The following is a 20,423-nucleotide window of genomic DNA, read 5'->3' as shown; positions in this document are numbered from 1 at the left end:
TTACTGTTATTAATATTGTGATTTTTTTCTGTCTCATTTAATTCAGCCCAAAGAAGGTCTTTTAATAACTGACATTAACCATGTGTGATTTGCAGGAGCTTACATTTACATATTCACAATCACATACAGAATTAATTATAGACACTTTAAAGAATCTAAAAGGAGTATTTTATTACGGCATTGGAAGTGAGTTCAAGGAGAAGCTAATTGAAGTTAAGCTATAAATTAAAAGAGATTCTAGTGGAGCCAAAAGTACTGCCTGAAATTCAGCAGATCTAAATTCTTGCTCTGGCTCACTCTAACTAGTTATGTGACTTTGGTCAAATTATTTAACATTTCTTCAATTTCCTTATCTAGATGATTAAAGAGTCGTACAAAATCATGTCTAACCACAGCTGTGTAGTTCTATGAGAATCTCTTGTGAATTTAATATGAAAAAGCTTTTCCTCTCTCCATGTTTTGAAAGCATGGGTCCCCTGACCTGATGAGTAGTTACCATGTTTGCTTTGCTATGTCAAACTGATAGGCCCGTGTCAACTCATCCAGGTGAGCTTGCAGCATGGGCTGCATCTCTTCCCTTGGGGATGGAGTAAGAGTTGCAGTGGACTGCTGGCCAAAGGAAATAGCAGGAGAAGAAGCCACTCCTCGGACAGGAGGTGTTGGGACACGGTCATCATCTTCTTCCAGTTCATCTTCCATGCCCTGGTGTAAGTATGTTTGGACTGGTAATGGTGGGCACCAGCTATCACTGTCATAGCTGCAATTACATGAGAAAAAAGATCACTGGCACATACACACATACACACGTACAAGTATACAGGCAATGAATAACAACCACCATAGTAACCGTACTATATGAAGTAAGACTCTCAGTTGATTTCCTCCTGATTTCAAGTTTTTGGTGCTACTATCGTAAATCACCTGGCTGTTATCTTAATCTGTTATCTCAATAGCTCACCTTATTTGTAAAGGATCTTATTACCTAATTGTTACCCTACAGTTAGTTACAAAAGGTAGTAACTTCTGAACAAAGTTACTCATGTGGAAAACCAAACTGCTAATTAAAGGACCATTCATTTATTTAGTGCTTGTAGATTTCACTACTTTCTTACAGAATAGGCCAAAATTGATCATCTAAGAAGTGTTTCAGACTTATATTGTCTCATCTAGATCTATGCTGACCTTTCATTCCATGTGACATGTCAATCTTTAAGACTGTATTACAAAATTATTCAATATCCCTTTGATTCTCTTATTTTTCAATTTTCTCAGTAGAAACTCATGCTTCCTTGTATTTTGACATTTACAAATCTATACAGCAGAAGTTCAAAACCTAGCCATATAAAATATATATTAAAAAAGCAACATTTAAAAAAATAGTATTTTTAGGGACTCTGGTTAAGGAATATAGAAAATTAATCCCAAAAGTATTGTGACACAGAAGTCTGTACCGTTTCCATTTTCTCTTTCTCTATAGTATTATTATTTTCATAAATCAAAAAGATCTTAATGTACTTTTTAAAAGATAGCAAAGGAAAAGATAAGCAACATTGTTGGGTGTAATTTCCCTACAAATTCAACCTCTTGAATACTTCCCAAATCTTTCTCCTATACTTCCCTTCAACTTCACAGGTCAGTCTCCTCCTGATGTGAATTAGCCCACTGGTTTTCCTAGTTTCTTGAGATGTTTTCTTCATCTCTTCAGTCCTATGTGCTCTACTAGTGACAGGATTATATTTCTAACATCTTCATTCACATCACACCTATGCTTTAAATTATGATTATGATTACCACTAACATAAGAAAAAGTTCAAACTCATTAGCAGGAGATTCTGATCAGCCTATTTTTATAGCTTAATTTTCCACTATTTCCCAAACACCAGCCTGCTCTGTATATTTTTCTAAACTATAAATCTGTATATGACAATTTTCAAATCATCTGCCTGTGATCTCCAGCTCTTTCTTCAAGGTTCAGTTCAAATGTTTTTAGTATTGTGAAGGCTTCTCAGCTCCTGCCATATGGAATTGATTATAACGCCATAATATTTATATTGTGGCATTCCCCACATTATATTGGGATTATTTGTTTCATGTCTCTTTCCCCCGCTATTCTGTGAGATCCTGAAACCTCAGAACTATTAAATTTTCAAGTTTGCATTTTCACCACCTACTACAATATCTAGCATATGAAAGATTTTCATTAAAGAAACTGAAAATAGAATAAGTATTACAAATGTATATATCTAGTTTTAATATCCCCTACAAATGCTAATTTGTAAATGTCCAGATGATTCTTGAATATTTTTACTTGAGTGTCTTTTCACTTATCTTGTTTAAAACTGATATTTAAAAAAAAAACAAAAACAAACCAACAAAAACAAAACAAAACAAAAAAACCCTACACACAGGTTTTTATAGCAGCTTTATTCATAATTGCCAAAACTGGGAAGCAAATAAAAGTGTCTTTCAGTAGGTGAGTGGATAAATAAAATTGTGACTCATCCAGATTATGAAATATTTTCAGAACTAAAAAGAAATGAGCTATCCATGCATGAAAAGATATGGAAAAAAATAAATGCGTATTACTAAGTTGAAGAATCCAATGTGAAAAGGCTACATACTGTAAGATTCCAACTGTATGACATTCTGGATAAGGCAAAACTATGGAGACAGTAAGACATTCAGTGGTTGCCAGAGGTAAAGAGGGAGAGATGGATAGGCAGAGCACAGAGGAAGTTTAGGGCAGTGAATCTACTTTGCAGGATACTGTAACCATGGATACATGTCACACATTTGTCTAAACCCACAGAAGGTACACCACCAAGAGTGAATCCTAATGTAAACCATGGATATGGGATGGAAATAATGTGTTCAGTTCCGTTCATCAACTTAACAAATGTACCAGTTTGATGGGAGGTGTTTATAGTAGCAGAGGCTGTGCACGAGCGGGGGCAGGGAGTATATGGGAAATCTCTCTGCTTTTTGCTCAATTTCGCTGTTAACCTAAAACTGATCTAAAAAAAATAAAGTCTATTTTAGAAACCCTGAATTTATTATCCTTTTATTCAACAATTATATGTCAGATAACAGGAGTTATTTACAGAGCATGCAATCTGGTGGGTCAGACCAATATCAAGCAAATGAGCGCCAATATCGCATACCAGAGTAAAAGAGAGCAGGAAGGCTGCAACTAGTTTTAGGGTTGGGCAAGGCTATGCTGGCCACCGGAAAGGATGATATTCTAAGCAACACATGTCGTGGCCCAGAGAAAGAGAAAAAATAAAGTATGTGAAGAACTCTGATTGTTCCCTGACTGGTAAAGGCTGGCAAATAAAGAGGGTTGGCCATCGCTAGGTCAGGAGAAGGGGGGTGTGCCGGATCATACACGCCTCAGCCCTGAGAAGGAGCTTGGAGTTTTGCCTGTGGGTGACGGATAGTCACTGAGAAATTCTGCACAGGGAGTGATATCATCTTTGACTGTTCAGTTTTCCTCTCTTGTTGACGCTACTTGAATAATCTACCTCAATGAGCTGCAAACTGAAGACCTCATGTCAGAAGGCCTGTAAGTCTGACAGGAATACCTCTTTAGAAAAGTCTTCTATATTTTAGTATAAACAAGCACACTTTAATATGTTACAAACACTTTTTTATATATTATAAATGTCATAAACTATAATGTATACTATAAATTCATTTATAGTATATAAGTTAAACTTATATTCCCATTAATTGACTACATAAGTACCGACATGACTGAAAAAAAACATGTGGCTCTAAAACAATGTCATTTTTCCTGTTTTATATGTTGGCGATCACAGATTTCATTTGAAGAAAAGATTCTGTTGGGTAAAGAATTTGTAACCCACTGTCCCATTTGGATTTACTGCATTTACTTTTTCCCATCCTCTAATCAACGCTGAACACCACTTACAAATGGCCTCCGAAAACATTACAATTGTTCGAATAAAACATTCATTGCTCTTCAATCTATTCTGTCCATTAAATGTCTAAGCCTCAAATTATCTTTTCAGATTATTTTTTTTCCAGTTTCTCAGCAAGCATCTCTTGCTTGAAATTAGTTTTTGTTTTCTTTTTCCTACTTTTTTTGTACTTTACCATTCTGGTGAATTAGTTTAAAGAATTCAACTTATTTCAAATAAACTGCACTACTAATATATACCCTTCCAAACGTGCACCAAGAACATTTTTGTACATTTACCTGAAAATTGAGTATAGATTGTTTTATTGCCATTTCCAATGTTGATTTCTTTAACTGCTATCTAACTTATTTTGGCATTTAACGTTTCACATGTAAACATCTTCTACATTAGAGTTATGATAAACTATTTTTGTTTGGCTTAAACATAGTAGGTGATAAGCATATTTATTGACTTGAAATGTAAACACACCAATTGCTTCATTAATAAAAATGCTTAGATTTCTTTTCTTAACTTAGTTATTTGGCTTTAAATGTTATATTATTAAGTCAAACAAAATATGTATAAGAAGCCTAATTAAAAAAAAAAAACTACCCATTTTCAGTATGGAATGTGCATGCTGTTATACTTCATCAAGAGCTATAATTAAGTTTATTCCATACAACTTATTACAAAATAGCACATTTTTTTTCATTCCATAAATCAGTACATGCATTTTATTTGCTTATATTGGCTTATTGCCCGGGATACTGTACATTTGAATAAAGAAAGAACATGTTTATATCTTCAATCTTTTAAATGGAAGTAGTCAATTATCTCCTAAAATTTCCCTACTTCCTAAGTAGCAAACTATTCTTACTTCCAATAATCTAAAGCAGGGGTGTCCAAACTGCGGCCCGCGGGCCAACTGCGGCCCATGATCCATTGTTAATTGGCCCGCAGCAAATTCCAAAAATATATTTAGTTTACTTAAATAAACCAGGTGAGGCAATACGTACTTCACCTCGAGTGAGTGGCCCGGCTCTTTGTGTATTTTACCGCATATGGCCCTTGGTGAAAAACGTTGAAAAAGGTTTGGACACCCCTCATCTAAAGGGAACATACATATGGAATGAAAATACACAGAAGATATAAAGGAAGGAAGAAATAATGTTACAATCATCATGTGTTAACATAACATAGAAAAAACTAATTAATTGTGCTCATTTTTTAGACAAAGGAAAATCTAATTGTATATTATTTTTATCATTGTACAAATACAGTGCATAATGTGTTAAATGACCAAAAAATGTTTCAGTAGCTATTCTATTTAACTAAAATGGGTGTTTTTCATTCATTGTTCCAAGTCTTTTCAACAAATACAATCTAGAACAGCAGTAAGCAAAATCTGTACCCCTGTGGAACATAAGCAAAGCTGAGAAAAGCTCATGAATCCATGTATTCATGTCAGTGGTTTGTGCAGGAAGTGGAACATAGAGAGGAGGGAATAGAGAAAGATTAGGAGAAGGACATAAAAAAAAAACAGATGAAAGACATTTGGGACATGGTACACATCGTATTAAGGGGCGAGCTACTCATTGTGTTGAAGCATTCATGTCTTAATCCATTCCAGGACAACACATACTTAGGTTGCATGCACTTTCTGAAGAAGGACAAGAAAATAACAGATGTCTCTGTAAATGTTATGAAAAGTGTAGCCCTGTTTTTAGAGTTTCCTTCACATTTACAGATATGTATCTTCTTTGAGTGATGGAATTTCAACAGTAACGTCAAAAAGACTGTGAAGCTGCTTCGATGCCAAACAAAAGAGCTTTTGGGCAACCTTTCCTAGCACAGCTTTTATTGTCCGTGAAGTATGAGACATCATATTGTCTGTCTTGCCTGGTGAATAATGAGAAAGATGACAACAAATCAATGTTGTATGTGAACTAACTTGTTAAAGGCCAGACACAAATACCAAATTACTAATAAAAATACAATAAAGTTCAACACCCACATAAGCTTGCCAATCTCTAATGGCAATAACAAAACAGAGGATCGGTTCTCTTTTGAACCGAAGCTTCTTAGCATCATATGATTATATTAAAAATACATTATAATTATAGAGAAGAACGAATACATTTGGACACATTTTTGTCAAGCCCAGAGAGGCATACTGATGATGAGACCATTTACTATTGTTGCTATAGCATTGAATTAACAATTAAATACATTCTGTATTTGGACAATGATTTGATAACTTTTGATATTTAGTAGTGTGTGTGTGGGGGGGGGGGATGGAAAGGAAACTGATGATATGTAAACTCCAGGAAACAGTATTAAACACGGTAATAAAAAAGAAGAGACAATCTTTTCAAGATTGTGATTATTCTTTGCTACGTGTGTCTCCCAGCTATCCTTTTCCTGCCATCCAACTGCCATTGCCTTATTTTATTACCTTATCATTTTCATGATATTGACCATTCTGTTGCAATATATCACGCATTATGCCCCAGCCTCCTGTCCTCAATCCGTCATCTAACCCAAAGATCAGAATCCTTATATGACATACAAAGCCTCACAACTGGCCTCATGAGACACCTTCTCAGATTATCTGCCACCCTATGCATGTTTCCAACTCAAAAACCCTCATAAAACAGCTACCGAGTATGGAAAGATACAGACAAGCAATTAGAATGCAATATGATAAGAACTACAACAGAGGAATAACTTAAAGAATAATGAAAAATAAAGAAAGTACAAGTAACCTCAACTAGAATAGAGTGGGGTTTGGAGGAAGAGTGAAAAGTACTAACGGGAGACTAATGGGGTTATTCCTTTTTTTTAAGTTTTTTTCTTTTCTACTCTTTATTTCTATTTTTGTCTTTGGCCAGAAAATTTTCTTTTCATCTGCACAGTAGATGTGCAGTAAATGCTAACACTAGTAGCATTTTTTTGTTTGTTTATTAACAATCTCTTTTGGTATATAGGCTACTTTAGGCTAGGGACTATTTCTCATTATTTGTCCTTTTTTGCTTCTGACTTAGAGCTTGGAACACAATAGCCTATTTTGGGTACTGTTATTTATAAATAAATGATTCAAGATTCACCTCAAAACTTCACCTTTGTGAATTGCTCCAGCCTTACCTGGCACACATGATTATCCCTTTCTGTATGCAAATTATTGTGGCACACACATTGGTCATCTAGGGTTTGTCATGCAAATAGTGTGTGTGTGTGTGTGTGTGTGTGTGTGTGTGTGTGTGTGTGTGTGTGGTTTCTTGTCTCTACCTCCCACTCCTGTGAACTCCCTAGATCAGAGATCACATCTTTCGTATTAATTGTGTATTTCTTTCTTTCACCTTAGTTGTTTTCCTGTTCAGCCCTGGGCTTAGCACTTCTTATGCACTTGGGGAAAAAAAAATGTATGTTGAATAAGTTCTCTATTATGTTAAAAACCACAAAAATTATATATCACCATAAGAAGTACAACTGAAGAATCTTTATTAGAAATAAAACTTATTAAAAACAAAAAAGTGACTTTTGAAGTTTTTGTTGTTTGTATTTCAAGAAAATCTTAAACCTGAATAAATTTCAAATCAACGCAGATATAAAATTCTATAGAACTCTTCTGCAAAGTATTCGATGTTAACATCATGAAAAACAGAACAATCTAGAAAGTGTTCAAAAACCTTTTCGGTATTATAAGGTTTTCACATTAGAAAAAAGCACAACAGTAGAAAGACTATAACAAGAAGTGGACAAAGCCATCCCAAGTCATTTTAATCTATTCTTGTCATATTGACTCTAAATATGTGTTTTCATTACAAACAATTGAAATAAGAACTTTCAAGTGTTTGCCTTTAAAAAACTGAGTCCAAAGAATAAGGAAATTGAATTTTGCTGTAAGCTTACTGATAGGTTAAGACTTAACTATAATTTTTGTTAATAGTGATAATTTTCCTGTTTTTCAGGAAATACTAGGCAAATAACTCAAAGGAAAATTAGAACTAAACTACATGTATGCCACAAAGACTTTGAATATATGTCATCAAAAATATATTTCTTTGCCTATCTAAAATATCAAATAGATTTTTAGAAATCTCTTAGAAAAAAGGAATTTCTAATATAATGCATTCTGGTTGAATGATAAAATAATTTGCAATCCCAAAACAGGTACAAATAATTTTATATTTTATATCATAGTGTTCTGAAGTACTTTAAATCACAAAATAAAAATCTGCACCAGCATGTATTATTTCATTCGTCATATGAATATTTCTTATTTTATACTGAGCTGCAAAATCCAGTGAGAAATTTAGCATTTATTTGAAATAAATTAGTTTTATTTCAATGGGTAATAGGTATTATTATAGTCTATAATAGAATATAGTCTATTTTTCAATTAGACTGAGTGGGGAAAGAAAAAAGAAAGATTCCAAATTACTTCTAATTTTCATGTGATCTGAGTTGAATGTTGAACAGCACCACTTCCTCTTCCCAGTTTACAAGTTTCATTTCCCCAACTTCTGACTACGGCCTTTAAAGATGTCTAAGCCCTGTGATAATCTCTTCTTGTGAAATACACATCCCTGGTGTTTCTTTGTCCAGGATCCACGTAACACTGACACATTTATATTACTGATATGTATTACAGAAGATAATACACAGAGTTTTATGTTTTTTTTAAAGTCAGAGAAAAGGGATGTGCTTTTTCATTTATTTTAATGTGAAATTATTTTTTAAAAGTAAATAATAATGATATGCATATATATGGGAACTATAATCACATAGAAGGAAATGAAGCCCTTTGGAGGGAAAGATATAGAGAAAAAAATCTGTGTACATATCATAACTATGTACCTATCTACGTGTATAATCCCTATCTAATACATATGTATATGTATTATGTGACTGGGAGAAAAAGCAAATTATGTCTTTGGAAGGATGCAAACGAGGCGTAGAAAGTTCCAGTTAGGAAAATTAATCTGGAGATTGCAAAGACAGCAGTGATGTAAAAAGAAAACGATATGGAGGAAAAATGTCGAAGCACGTACATATGATCTTTATGTGAATCAAGACAGAAAACAAACCATTATTCAAATAAACTGAATTTTAATATTTAATTAAATGCTTAGTTTTAGTATTTTAATATCTAAATACTTCTAAATAAATAAAAACTTGGAGAACAACTGCCTTTATTCTGTATTTTTCAATATCATTTAAAAGCAATGATAGCCTTAGAAACTGAGGAAGATGGAGCGGTGGGCATTATTAAAACAGAAAAAGAGATTGAACATGTTTCTTCTGACTTGCTATTTGTTTTTGGATTAGAGAATAAAATCTATCAGTGTCTTTATGCTTTAAAATCAATTAACATTACAACTAACAGAATAAAACAAACTAACTCTTGTGAGATGTTTGGGAAAGACTAAGGAAACTGGTCTTATGTAAAGGCCCTCCAAGGACATTTTCTAACTTAAAAAGGTTTTGTTACAGCGTGTGCATTGGCTTGCACCTCTTTTATTGTTCAGGCTCCTCAATTCCCATCAAAGCCGACGATTAAAGTTCTACCCACTGGCCAGGTCCCTACAATTATCCCATTGTGATGGAGCTTGACAGTGGGCGCCCTGCTACGGCCAGACATCAAGTCATTAGAGAACTGTGAGGGATGATGAAGAAGGTTATTTTAATTCCCTTTTCAGCCCTTCTCAGGAGTGGCTCTTTAGTTCACAGAGCTGTGGGTACTTGCTTTCAAACTAACAAGCAATATTATAAATGGAGGCTACATTATCATGATTGCAGACAATCTAAAGCACTTGACGGCCAAGGATTCTAGGTCCTCAGTATGTGTCGTGTTGTATTTATCAGCTAAAAATATATAGAGGGTGCCAACAAAAAGGGGTAGAAGCAAAGAAAAGGCTGGGAAGGGGGCGGGGAAAACAGTAAGAGAGCACAGGATAAAGACACAAATGCACAATAGAGAGGGGAGCATAGCCCTGGGCATTTTGTTGGTATATAAAATAGTTTTACCCGTTTTCTTGCTGTTCCACTGCATAGTGTTCCAGCTCTGTACCAGGAAGGGGCTGGACTGGGGGAGGAGGTAGCGGAACATTGGCCCAAGTCGATCCATTGTTTTTCTGCGGTTTAGAGGAGTTTTTATTTTTCTTCTTTTTTCCACCTTTCCCACCTGAAATTAATAATGCATTTATTCAGACATACCAAATAGCAGAAGAAACAAAGCACATCAGATGGAATGATGTATTTATGTTTTCAAAACACCAGAATCAGTATGTTATAGATGTTAAAAGCTATAAACAATGAAATCATATAATCAGAAAAGCATTTTTATAAAACGTTCAAAATGATATTGTTTCCTTCCCAGTGCATTAACTACAGAGATGAATAAACCAAAAACATGGCAGCTGTAGGAAAAGCACATCTATTGATTTATTCAAGTCTGCTGGCTCCACGTTTTCATTGTTAGATGAAATAATGGGCCATAACACATTCTTTCAAATGTCAGATTTCAGTGTGTTTATAATGCTCTTTTGCATAATGTCTCTCAGTGGAAAATGCAGCGTCTAAGGATACAGGCTAAATTTTTTCCATTAGAATTTACTCAATTTAATTAATCCAAGGAAATAATAGTTTTCTCTCCAAAGTAAATGATGAAAATCAATCAACTATACTGGAGGATACTTGTAACTCTTTCACAGTGATATATATTATAGAATTTTTAACTAATGAATGACAATTATTTTTGCATATAGTGAGAGTATTCCCCAGATGTTTTAAGTATAACATTTACTAAAATTACGAAAAGTAAGGAAAATGAATGGAAATACAGTCATCGGTTTCAGTACTATTGTAATACAAATTAATTCATGCACAAAACGTGAGCAGAAAGGAACTGGGTAGCATATAGGCCATATCTGGAAATAACTGGAACTCAATGCATTTGTATAGTGGCATACTTTTCACTCTTCCAAAATTTTGTAAATAAATTTCCTTCTTAAACAGACCACCAGTGGATGGAGGAATGAATACTCCTTGAGCAGAATGACAAAGGATGATTCAGCGGAACCTATGTAACTTCCATCACTCCCACTATGGTCTACAAGCTGTATTTCCCCCCTAAAATGCTATTGACCCCTTGGATTTCATCTTTCTGGAACTAAAAGTTGTGAGCATCAAATACTTGTAGTAGGTTATCTTGCAATAGAGCTTTCACTAGAAACCTATCTCAGCTCTCTTCTTCTGCCAATTTCTAATCTGCATCAGACAATTCAGAAAATTATGTAATTTAATAATAACTTATTTGAGTGCCAGAAAGTGACGGAATTGTTAAACTGGACATACACATTATTGCCGGTTATGGAATTATGTCTGTTTTCTAGGTAGTGGTGACTTATACACAATTATTTTAAAAAAGTGTCCATGCAGGCAAAGTGCTTTCACCTTTCCCTTCACTTTTATCTTTGGCAGAATGAGAGGTATTTAGAGAGAACAGGTATCTTCTGCTTCAAGGATAAGAGCTTGATCTCTGGGTTTGAAGACTGCTTTCTCAATTACTTGAGAAGTTATTCAAAAAGATATCACCTCAAATTTCCACACATGTAAAACAGATATAAAGTTCTTACTTATTTGGGTTATTTTGAGGTTTACAAAAGATAATGCACGTAAAAAGCTCAGAATATAGAGAATGTTCCATAAATGCCAGTCATTAGTACTTTTTCCCATTGCCTCTATCTCAGAGCAAACTGGGTTCTACCTATTTCTAAAACCCTTGTCACACCCAACTCCTCCACCCCAAGGAGTATCCCAGAAATAGCCTGATTTTCAAAATAAGAATAATAGACTTGTTTGAATTTGTCTCTATTTTTTGGGTTTAAGGGAGATGAGCCTTCATCCTTTGTTTCCTGGTAACCCATCAAAATTGCAAAAAAGGATTGTGTTTTCTTCCTGTAAGATCAAAACTATATTTCAATAATTAAAAGGGGAATGGGGTGAGTCACATGTCCTTCACATTTTCACCTAGTTGTGCCTCCTTTATTCCTTACATAGTTATATGCATACAATGATTTTCATAGCACTTTTAGAAATGTTATACGATCACCACTAAAACTGAGTGACACAAATAGGGACGTTCTTATATCTCCATTTTATAGATGAGAAAATAGGGATGCTTCCTGAGTGTTATGTGGACCATATTCACAGAACAAGAGAGAAAAAAAAATGCAGCAGCTTTTGTGGAAATTACTTTTTCTAGAGCTCTGAACCCAACTCTGTTGAAGTCCTTACTCAAGGTCAAAAAAGCCATTATCAAATCTCCAAACAACATACTTAAAAATGTATTGTGGAAACAGAGCTAACTCATAGAGGAAATTTGTAAGGGCTTTCCATCCAACCACCACAACATCTCTTTGGGAAAAATTTCTGCTCTCATTATGGATAGTCTTTGTAGGACTATCAATCAACATGTTTTGTGTTCTTACAGCAATGAGCTAAGAGATGGGCTGTTAGCATGGTGGTGGGCATACGACAGAAGCTAAGGAAATTAAATTTCCTATCTGAGATGTAAAACTTGATCTAAGGAAGCCACAGCTTGTTTCTGTTACTTGCAACCAAAGATCCTAAAGCATTTTAAGGTGAGAACTTCCTGCATTACGGTTTAGGTGAACATATATTGATGACTAGCAAAATATATTTGACCCATCTCTTTTCAATAGAAAATATAAATATTTGGATTTACATTTATTTATGCTGAACAAATGACTTCTATGTAAACTATGAAAACAGCTCATTTTCTAATTAAACTTATAGTCTATTTTTTAAAACACTGCTGCACGATACGATTTAGTTATTGATACTGCTGCATAACATGATTTAGTTTATATATATATATATATATATATATATATATATATATATATATATGGCCAAAGAAATGTATACACATTTTAAGAAAGATAAAAATTATTAAAATTGTAATAATATATACCGATAACAAAAGATGAATACAAGTCACATTTGACTTCTGCAATTAAAAGAGGTGCTCAAAGTGGTTACCGTCAGCGTCCAGACACTTCTGATTATGGTGAACTACTTCTTGAGCAACGCTGACCAAAGTGTTCACTTGGTCAATTATATATACCACAGGTTCCAAAAAGAACCTTTGGTATATATAATTATGATAGAGATGCAATTTTGAAAGATCTGAGTTTTCTTTTATATTTTTAATGGTTGAATTGTTAACAGAAGTGCTCATAACTTATGTTTTGAATAAATTATAAAAATGCATCAAAGAGATGAGAAATTCACTCAATTCTGAAATGTCCAATTTTCTTTATTACTGTAATTATTTTAAATTGGTTTTATCACTGTGCACAAATTAAGAAAATCTTATAACATGATAGGATTAGGTATCCACAGGGCAGTTTGATCCTAAATTTGAAACTTAGGAAAAATACTCATGATTGTAAGGATAAAGCAAATTCTAATATTAAACTCAATTGAACTGAGCTAAAAAGGGAATAATCAATTCACTTTCTCCTCCTAAAGAATGCTTTCTATCACCGATTTAAGTAATTTTGTATTCAAATGTAGATGAAGTAGTTAATATAATTCATATATATATATATATATATATATATATATATATATATATAAATGTCACTCAGGAGATTAATGAATTCAAAAAAATGTAAGCAGTATTGCGAATCATGTTCTGCTTACAATTACACAAAAGATGACTTTTGAAACTTGGTAGCAATTAACATGTACGGAATATTTAATGAAGGACTCACAGAAGGTCTTATATATTCCACGGCCTTTAGTGTGTGTGTGACTGTGTGTGTGTGTGTGTGTGTGTGTGTGTGTGTGTGTGTATACATATATATATATATAAAACATATATATTGCTTGAGACTTTACACTTCTTGAATGAAATAGGCCTAGTATAAATTACTTTTTAATTATTCAACTCAACTGTGAGACTCATTATAAATAAATGACAGTATAAATGACATATAAGGTTATTCAAAAAAGTCCTCCATATTATTAAGCCAGTTTAAATTCATAACAGATGTTTAAAATTTTCTGGATTCCATAATGTATCTAATTCTACCAATAGGTAAGAAGAGCAAATTGCCCATTTTAGAGGGAATAAAAGAACATTAACATTTTCAGACTGAAAGGGTTCTATCTCCTGAGGAAAAGTCATTTAGTTAATGTTACCCTAATGATGGAAAAGAATTAACTCTTTATAGCCTTGATGCCTGGTAAACCTGTCACATATCATAATACATCATAATCCTTTACTAAGTACCTGCAATTAAAAAAAAAGCTTCATAAAAACAAATAGCATATCATTTATATGAAACATTAAGTAAATAACATTATGGAATCAATTAGAAATGAGCAGATAAAATCATCAGTCATACAATGTATATGTTATGATTGGAAGTTAGAGTGTGTCTACTACGACCTCCTCTAAAATGAGAAAGATCCTTGGGCCTGGAGGATATCACTGATATTCATTATGGTAGGTATATATTTTTGTCCAGTATAATGTGTTTTTCCCCACCCGTGCTATACATTATTTACATTATAGATTGTAAGATTGGCTGATATATCTCAAATATATATTAACATTTACATCATAAAAATTATCAATATGAAAAAGCATATTTTGGGGGAAAATTAAATATGAAGAATAATGTCCCATATTAACATTCTTATTTAGTATATATCAGTACTTCACTCCAAATAATATCATTCAATAGATAATAAATCCTATTACATGGTATTCTGGAAAGATTGTCCAAATATATGAAGTCATATCACTAGAATCCTAATATTATGAAAAAAATCTCCAAGATCATTTGCACTTCAGTTGAATTCATCTTTTAGTGTCCACGCTATGGAGGTGTCTTTTCTGTGTGATCTTTTTATTGGAAAGTTCTCTTGACTCTTACGTAGGGTTCAAGGCAGAGCAAATTAATCTGCTCTTTCATGAATAGTATTTAGTAAAATGGCACTATTTTTCAGTAAATATGCCCTTATTCACTTAGTAAATAAGGACGACACTGATTTTTATGCCCCCACCCAAGCATGATTTCATTAGGATAAACTGCTATTGTCATTTGTGGGATAAATGCCTGACAGTGAGTTGGGATTCGGTATTTCTTCATGGTTGTTAGGAACACAGGTCATATGCTGGTGACAAACAAATATTTCTCCTTACTGTGATGAGACCAACCTGAGAGACTGCCACTCCTCTCTGAGCTGTTGTGAGAGCTGGTGGTGCTGAAATCCTGTGACTGGTTGTGTGGCATTCTATTAGACAATCCCTCAGCCAATCGGTAGTCAGGGATGTAAAGTAAGGCTAAGGGTTAAAGGGCAGAGGTCATAGTGGCATCATGTGATTAGTTCACAGCACAAGCCCATGCAGAACATGCAGTTAGCAACTCAGAAGCAGATGTTGGAGGACAGTGGAGGAATGTTTTGTCTCTTCTGCCTAATGGAAGTCAAAATGGATTACTGATCACTCTATTGAAAAAGAGCTAAAAGGATGAAACCGATTGGTGTTGGTGTGTGGTGGTAGTGGCGGTGGCGGTGGTGGTGGTGGCGGTGGTGGTGGGGTGGTGGCGGTGGTGGTGGTGGTGGTAGGAATTGTGCAAGGTGCTGAATACATGCCGATACATGTTTTTAGTTTAGAGAGTGAACCTGCTAATGAAACTGAACAACAAATACTAATTTCTATCTCATGCACAAATGATGTGAAAATAACTCCTGAAATGAAAATAAGAACCTGACTTACCATTGTTACCTTTATTCTGATCAGGTAGAGAATAACCAAATCCCATTAGATCTGTTTTTTGCTGAATTGAGCTTTTCCATTGTGGATCAGGCAGATCAACAGCCAATTCGTGTATGCTATTGGAATGCAAGATCTGTGTTGTGGCATATGGGGTGGCCTGTGTTATTTGGCTGGAACTGTTGTAACTGGTTTTGGTCGTGAAGTCAATGCTGCTATAAATGGCTCCCTCTGAGAGCATCGTTGCTGTTTTATCCCCTTGGCCTGGAACTGGTGGCAGAACATCTGTGGTGAACACAGGAAAATGAAACAATTTAATGATGCACAGGAAGCCCAAAACTATCAGGATTGAAGATGAAAAATATATGTGCCATCCTGCACGTTTGCATTTCAGCCGAGATGGGTTTCATGAGCCAGTGAAGGGAAGATGATGTACAACCTTCGCCAAGCTATCAGCCTCGGTGACAGGCAGGCCTACTGCTTGTCCTTCACGTCTCACTGCTTAACACACCCCTTCCTCCATTTTCTTCAACTATGAATAAGAAGTTTGGGATATTCCACTCCTGAAAAATGCTTTCAGTTGTTCATTCTGTTTTAGCACTAATGAAATTGATAGCTTTTCACAGGAGCAATGATAGAGTGAATATATGAGTTATGGATGAAAACATATTTTCCCACTTTATCCCAAAAGACATAAGACACAACTGCTGAATAGGTGCAAACATTTCTAAAATTATACACTCCAAACTATGAAGCACATATTTCCTGAAGTTTCAACTTGCTGTTTATCTGATTTGATTTCACAGGTCTGGAAACAGAGTGTAACTGATGGCAGAAATGTTTTCTTTTTTCTTAGATAACAAAGGAAAATTTTTGTAAATTAGTCATTTTCACAATGCAGCAAGATTTAACTATATAAAAAGCAATCGGAGTTATCAGTGAGTTTAATTTATGCTACCAACTCCTCTTTGAAGTGGATTCTAGTTTCAATTTGTAACACAGCAAGAGTAACATTAGTAGCAACACTGAATGTCAATCAGTCCATTTATCATTTCTCATTTTGCTCTACTGAATTATCTTTACAGGATGTTTTATAATTCAGAATTGCTACCTCTCTCTTCAGCTCTTGTTTTCCCTTCTCAGACAAAAGATACTAGAATCTAAAAAAAAAAAAAAAAAATCTAAATAACACTTTTTTAACCACATAGAGTTAAAAGTAAATTTAATTATAGTATGTTCCTTAATAATCTATGTTTTGAAAGCCACACTTCACAGAACTTGAGGTCATCAATTTAATTTCTTTATTATACGAAAGTTTCAACTAGTTATAGTACTGTAATATTAAGCAATACACCAAATTACCCCAATATGGAAACCAATTTACATATCAAGGAGGAAGCTGAAGTAGGAACTTACTAAAAATATCTTAAAACTTTTAGATTGGATGATAGCCAATGGTACTTGAAATAAGAATTCTTGTAAAAATATTAATTTTGCTTTTGCATCTTACAAAAGCTAAATTTTGTCACCTTTAGCAACAATAACAAGATATTGATGATGTATATTGTACACTGTATAATTTAAGTCTTTCTAGAGGTTTTAAAGTCTGAAATTCGAACTTGTCTTACAATTGAGTTGATATGTAACTTATTGAAGTAAATATTTTAAATGCATATCAGTGAAATTGTCAAACATATTCAAATTTATAATATTTCATCAAGTTGTATAAGCAAATAAAATGTTTTTTTATTTCTCAATTTCGCAACTACTTTCTTGCCCTTCTTGCTTTTAGCTATCAACTAATTAGACAATTTGATGATGAAGCAGGATATTTCATTCTCAAGTGTCAGTATCCTTTTTATTCTCAAAAACTATTAATATTTAATAACAAATCAAAATTGTGGAAATAAATCCTTCACTATGGGGAGGTTTTCAGAGATTCTGCCACCTCCACCATGTCTTTCACTGATGAATATTAACTGAACAGACATGTTTCTCCAGCACAGGACCCAACTTCCCAACACCTTGAACTTGAGGTTCTCCAAAGCTTTTAGACTGAAATTGGGAGGCACTTCAACAACCAACTTTTGAAGAGGTTGTGTGTTCAATGTTTAAAACTGGAAAAAAGTAGTCCAGGAATATAATCCTACATAATGTGACTCTACAAGAATTAAAACTATAGCTCTAACATAGAATCTCTCTCTGCTGGATGAAAGTAGTCAGCCTTCAAGTTTAAGTGCTTCTATATTGATTTTTGAGCTCCGTATTTCCTTCAAATGTCATTTGGTCACTCCTACATTTTCAAAAAATAAATTGAATTATATCCCAACATTGACATATTAGATGCTCATGCATAAATATCTGTATGTGTGTTAGCATCCTCTAACATCAGGTGGTTCGGATGTCTGGGCCAGCCTTCCTCTCAGCAGCCTGGACCTGAACAGCTGCTGCCGTCTTTAGGCAGGACTTCCCCTTTTCCGTTTCTCACAGTCCGCATCTACCCATCCTTAGTACTTCAGGTGGGCGGACTGGCACTTGTTAACATTTTAGTTTGACACCTGTGAATTACAGAAACCTTTCGTCCATCATTTGGAATTACTCATGAATCATTCTGTAGGTTCTCAATATCTTGGTTAAACATGCTTTTTTTTTTTTTTTGGCCTGGTATAAATACTTGTAAGCATGCTTGTCTGCTTCACTGCGTCATAAGTTACTTGAGGGCAGGAACTTAGAGATTTATGTCTGTATTTCTAAAATTCCTCACCTAGATTTTTGCAGAGAGTGAGAACTCACTGAATGGTTAAATACATTGTTTAAGGTTGTATTTCCAAAATGTAGACTTATGCAGTAATTAGTAACATCATTCAAAATACCATTTCCATTACAATTAAACATGTATTGGTATTCCACTTTGAAAGGGAACATGTCAGTATACACTATTATTCTTCTGACTAAATATGGTTATAATACAACCATACATGTGAACCCCACCTTTAGAGCCCAGATGAAAGAACTGGGCTTTAGAATCTGTCAGACCTGCATTCTACACCCAGAGTCAAATTATTCATCTTGAAAAACCATAGTTTCCTGACCTTTAAAATGAAACTGTGATTATTATCTATGCCAAACATTTATTGTGCCAAGGAAATGAACAAATAAATGTACAAAAAAAAATCCTAACAGTATTTCTGGTACACAGTAAATGCTTAAAACACCTATCCCACTAAAAGTAGATACAACAAACCCTTCAAAAACTTTGTCTTGGCTTTGATGTTCATATGTGAAAATTTTCATGTCTTGAAAATGGGTGGAAATAGAGGAAAACTTTGAAAATCTACAAATGTACTCTTTGGCTAAATTAGACTGAGACATTAAATTAGACATCTAACATTTTAGATGTTAGTGCAGCCTGCTAGAAACTGAGAAATACTATTCCTCCATCTTTAGATATTTATTCCTTGGTATGACAATAAAAAGTGTGCTATTCCAATAGAAATACACGTAAAAAACAAACAAACAAACAAACAAACAAACAAACAAACAAACAAACAGAAAAGCAACTACTCCCTGAAGCTTTGGGAACAGAATTTCTTTTGACACAATCAGTCTGGATAGTTGTGGTTAGAAGATACTCAGGTACAGAAACTACCTGTGGTAGAGGGATAACTTGTAGTTGCAGGGCTTTGAGTTTGGTCACCTAGGGAAGGCAGCCAATTTCAGAGGCTTTAGGCAAGTAAGGATACTAAACGGGGTGTATTGGATTAGAGAGGTACCCAAGAAATTTAGGAGTCATACAATTTACTCTCTACTCTCTCATTTACTCCAATGATGCATATTGGGCACTGATTATATGCCAACCTTTGTGCTAAAGCTATATATATTCATTCATTCATTCATTCATTCATTCATTCATTCATTCATTCAATCCTCATTGCACACCTATAAGGTAATGATGGTTATTTTCTGTATTTTATTTGGAGAATAGGAGGGAGCTCACCTTCTTATAGTTTGTATTGACAAATGCAGACTTATACAATACTTACTAACAATTATATTCAAACAGGTATTGATATTCCATTCTTAAAGAGAAAATACCAATATCCATGATATCCACCAGTGAAGCTTATAACAGACTGAGAATAGTTTAACCCAGCCCTGGGTCTCCTGCATTCATTCTACCTGGAAGTACAGAAATCTTCCATTGAATTCATCCAAACTTTCTTGAGTTACAGCACTACTTTCCTAATTAATCACCCCAATTTTTCACTCTAACTCCATTCTCCACCCAATAATAGGCTGGATGATTTAAAACAACACTTGTATTCTAGCATTCTCCTTTTTAAAATCTATCAGTGGCTTCAGATCATTCTTTGGACAAAGTTTAAAGTCTCCATTTGGCTTAGAAGGCACTACCAGTATCTGTGTCTCTGTCTTTTTCACCACCTCTGCTGCCTTGTAGTTTATACTCAAGCCATTAGGAAATTCATTCACTTTTCCAATAAATCAATCTCTCTCTTATTCGTGTACCCTAAAGTATGATAGTTTATTTTCCACACACTTCTTTCACACTTCTGACTAATTCCTTACTCTCCTTCAGATGCCATTGTAAGAAACACTGCATTCATAGAATCTTCTTACTTCCATTGGGCAGATCTTTCAGATGTAGGGTATTGGAAATGCAGCTC

At 34.2% G+C, this 20,423-nt stretch overlaps 1 protein-coding gene across 11 annotated transcripts in view; it reads right to left on the bottom strand.

Annotated features, from left to right (window-relative positions):
• The window catches only part of ROBO2 (roundabout guidance receptor 2), a 1,653,426-nt gene that overhangs the window by 28,328 nt on the left and 1,604,675 nt on the right, over positions 1-20,423 (bottom strand). For 6 of the 11 annotated variants that reach the window (XM_033131233.1, XM_033131225.1, XM_033131217.1 and 3 more), the window contains 4 exons: positions 15,742-16,023; positions 15,181-15,306; positions 9,951-10,107; positions 497-757 (listed from right to left, as the gene is read on the bottom strand). In XM_033131233.1, the coding sequence (XP_032987124.1) occupies positions 497-757; positions 9,951-10,107; positions 15,181-15,306; positions 15,742-16,023 (826 nt within the window). The remainder of the gene's footprint in view (positions 1-496; positions 758-9,950; positions 10,108-15,180; positions 15,307-15,741; positions 16,024-20,423) is intronic. The other 5 variants (XM_033131291.1, XM_033131249.1, XM_033131284.1 and 2 more) reach the window with 1 other exon arrangement.

Source organism: Rhinolophus ferrumequinum, chromosome 2, assembly GCF_004115265.2.
Source record: "Rhinolophus ferrumequinum isolate MPI-CBG mRhiFer1 chromosome 2, mRhiFer1_v1.p, whole genome shotgun sequence".
Lineage (NCBI taxonomy): Eukaryota > Metazoa > Chordata > Mammalia > Chiroptera > Rhinolophidae > Rhinolophus > Rhinolophus ferrumequinum.
Note: the sequence above shows the minus strand (reverse complement) of the source record. Positions and strands in the feature narration are given on the sequence as shown.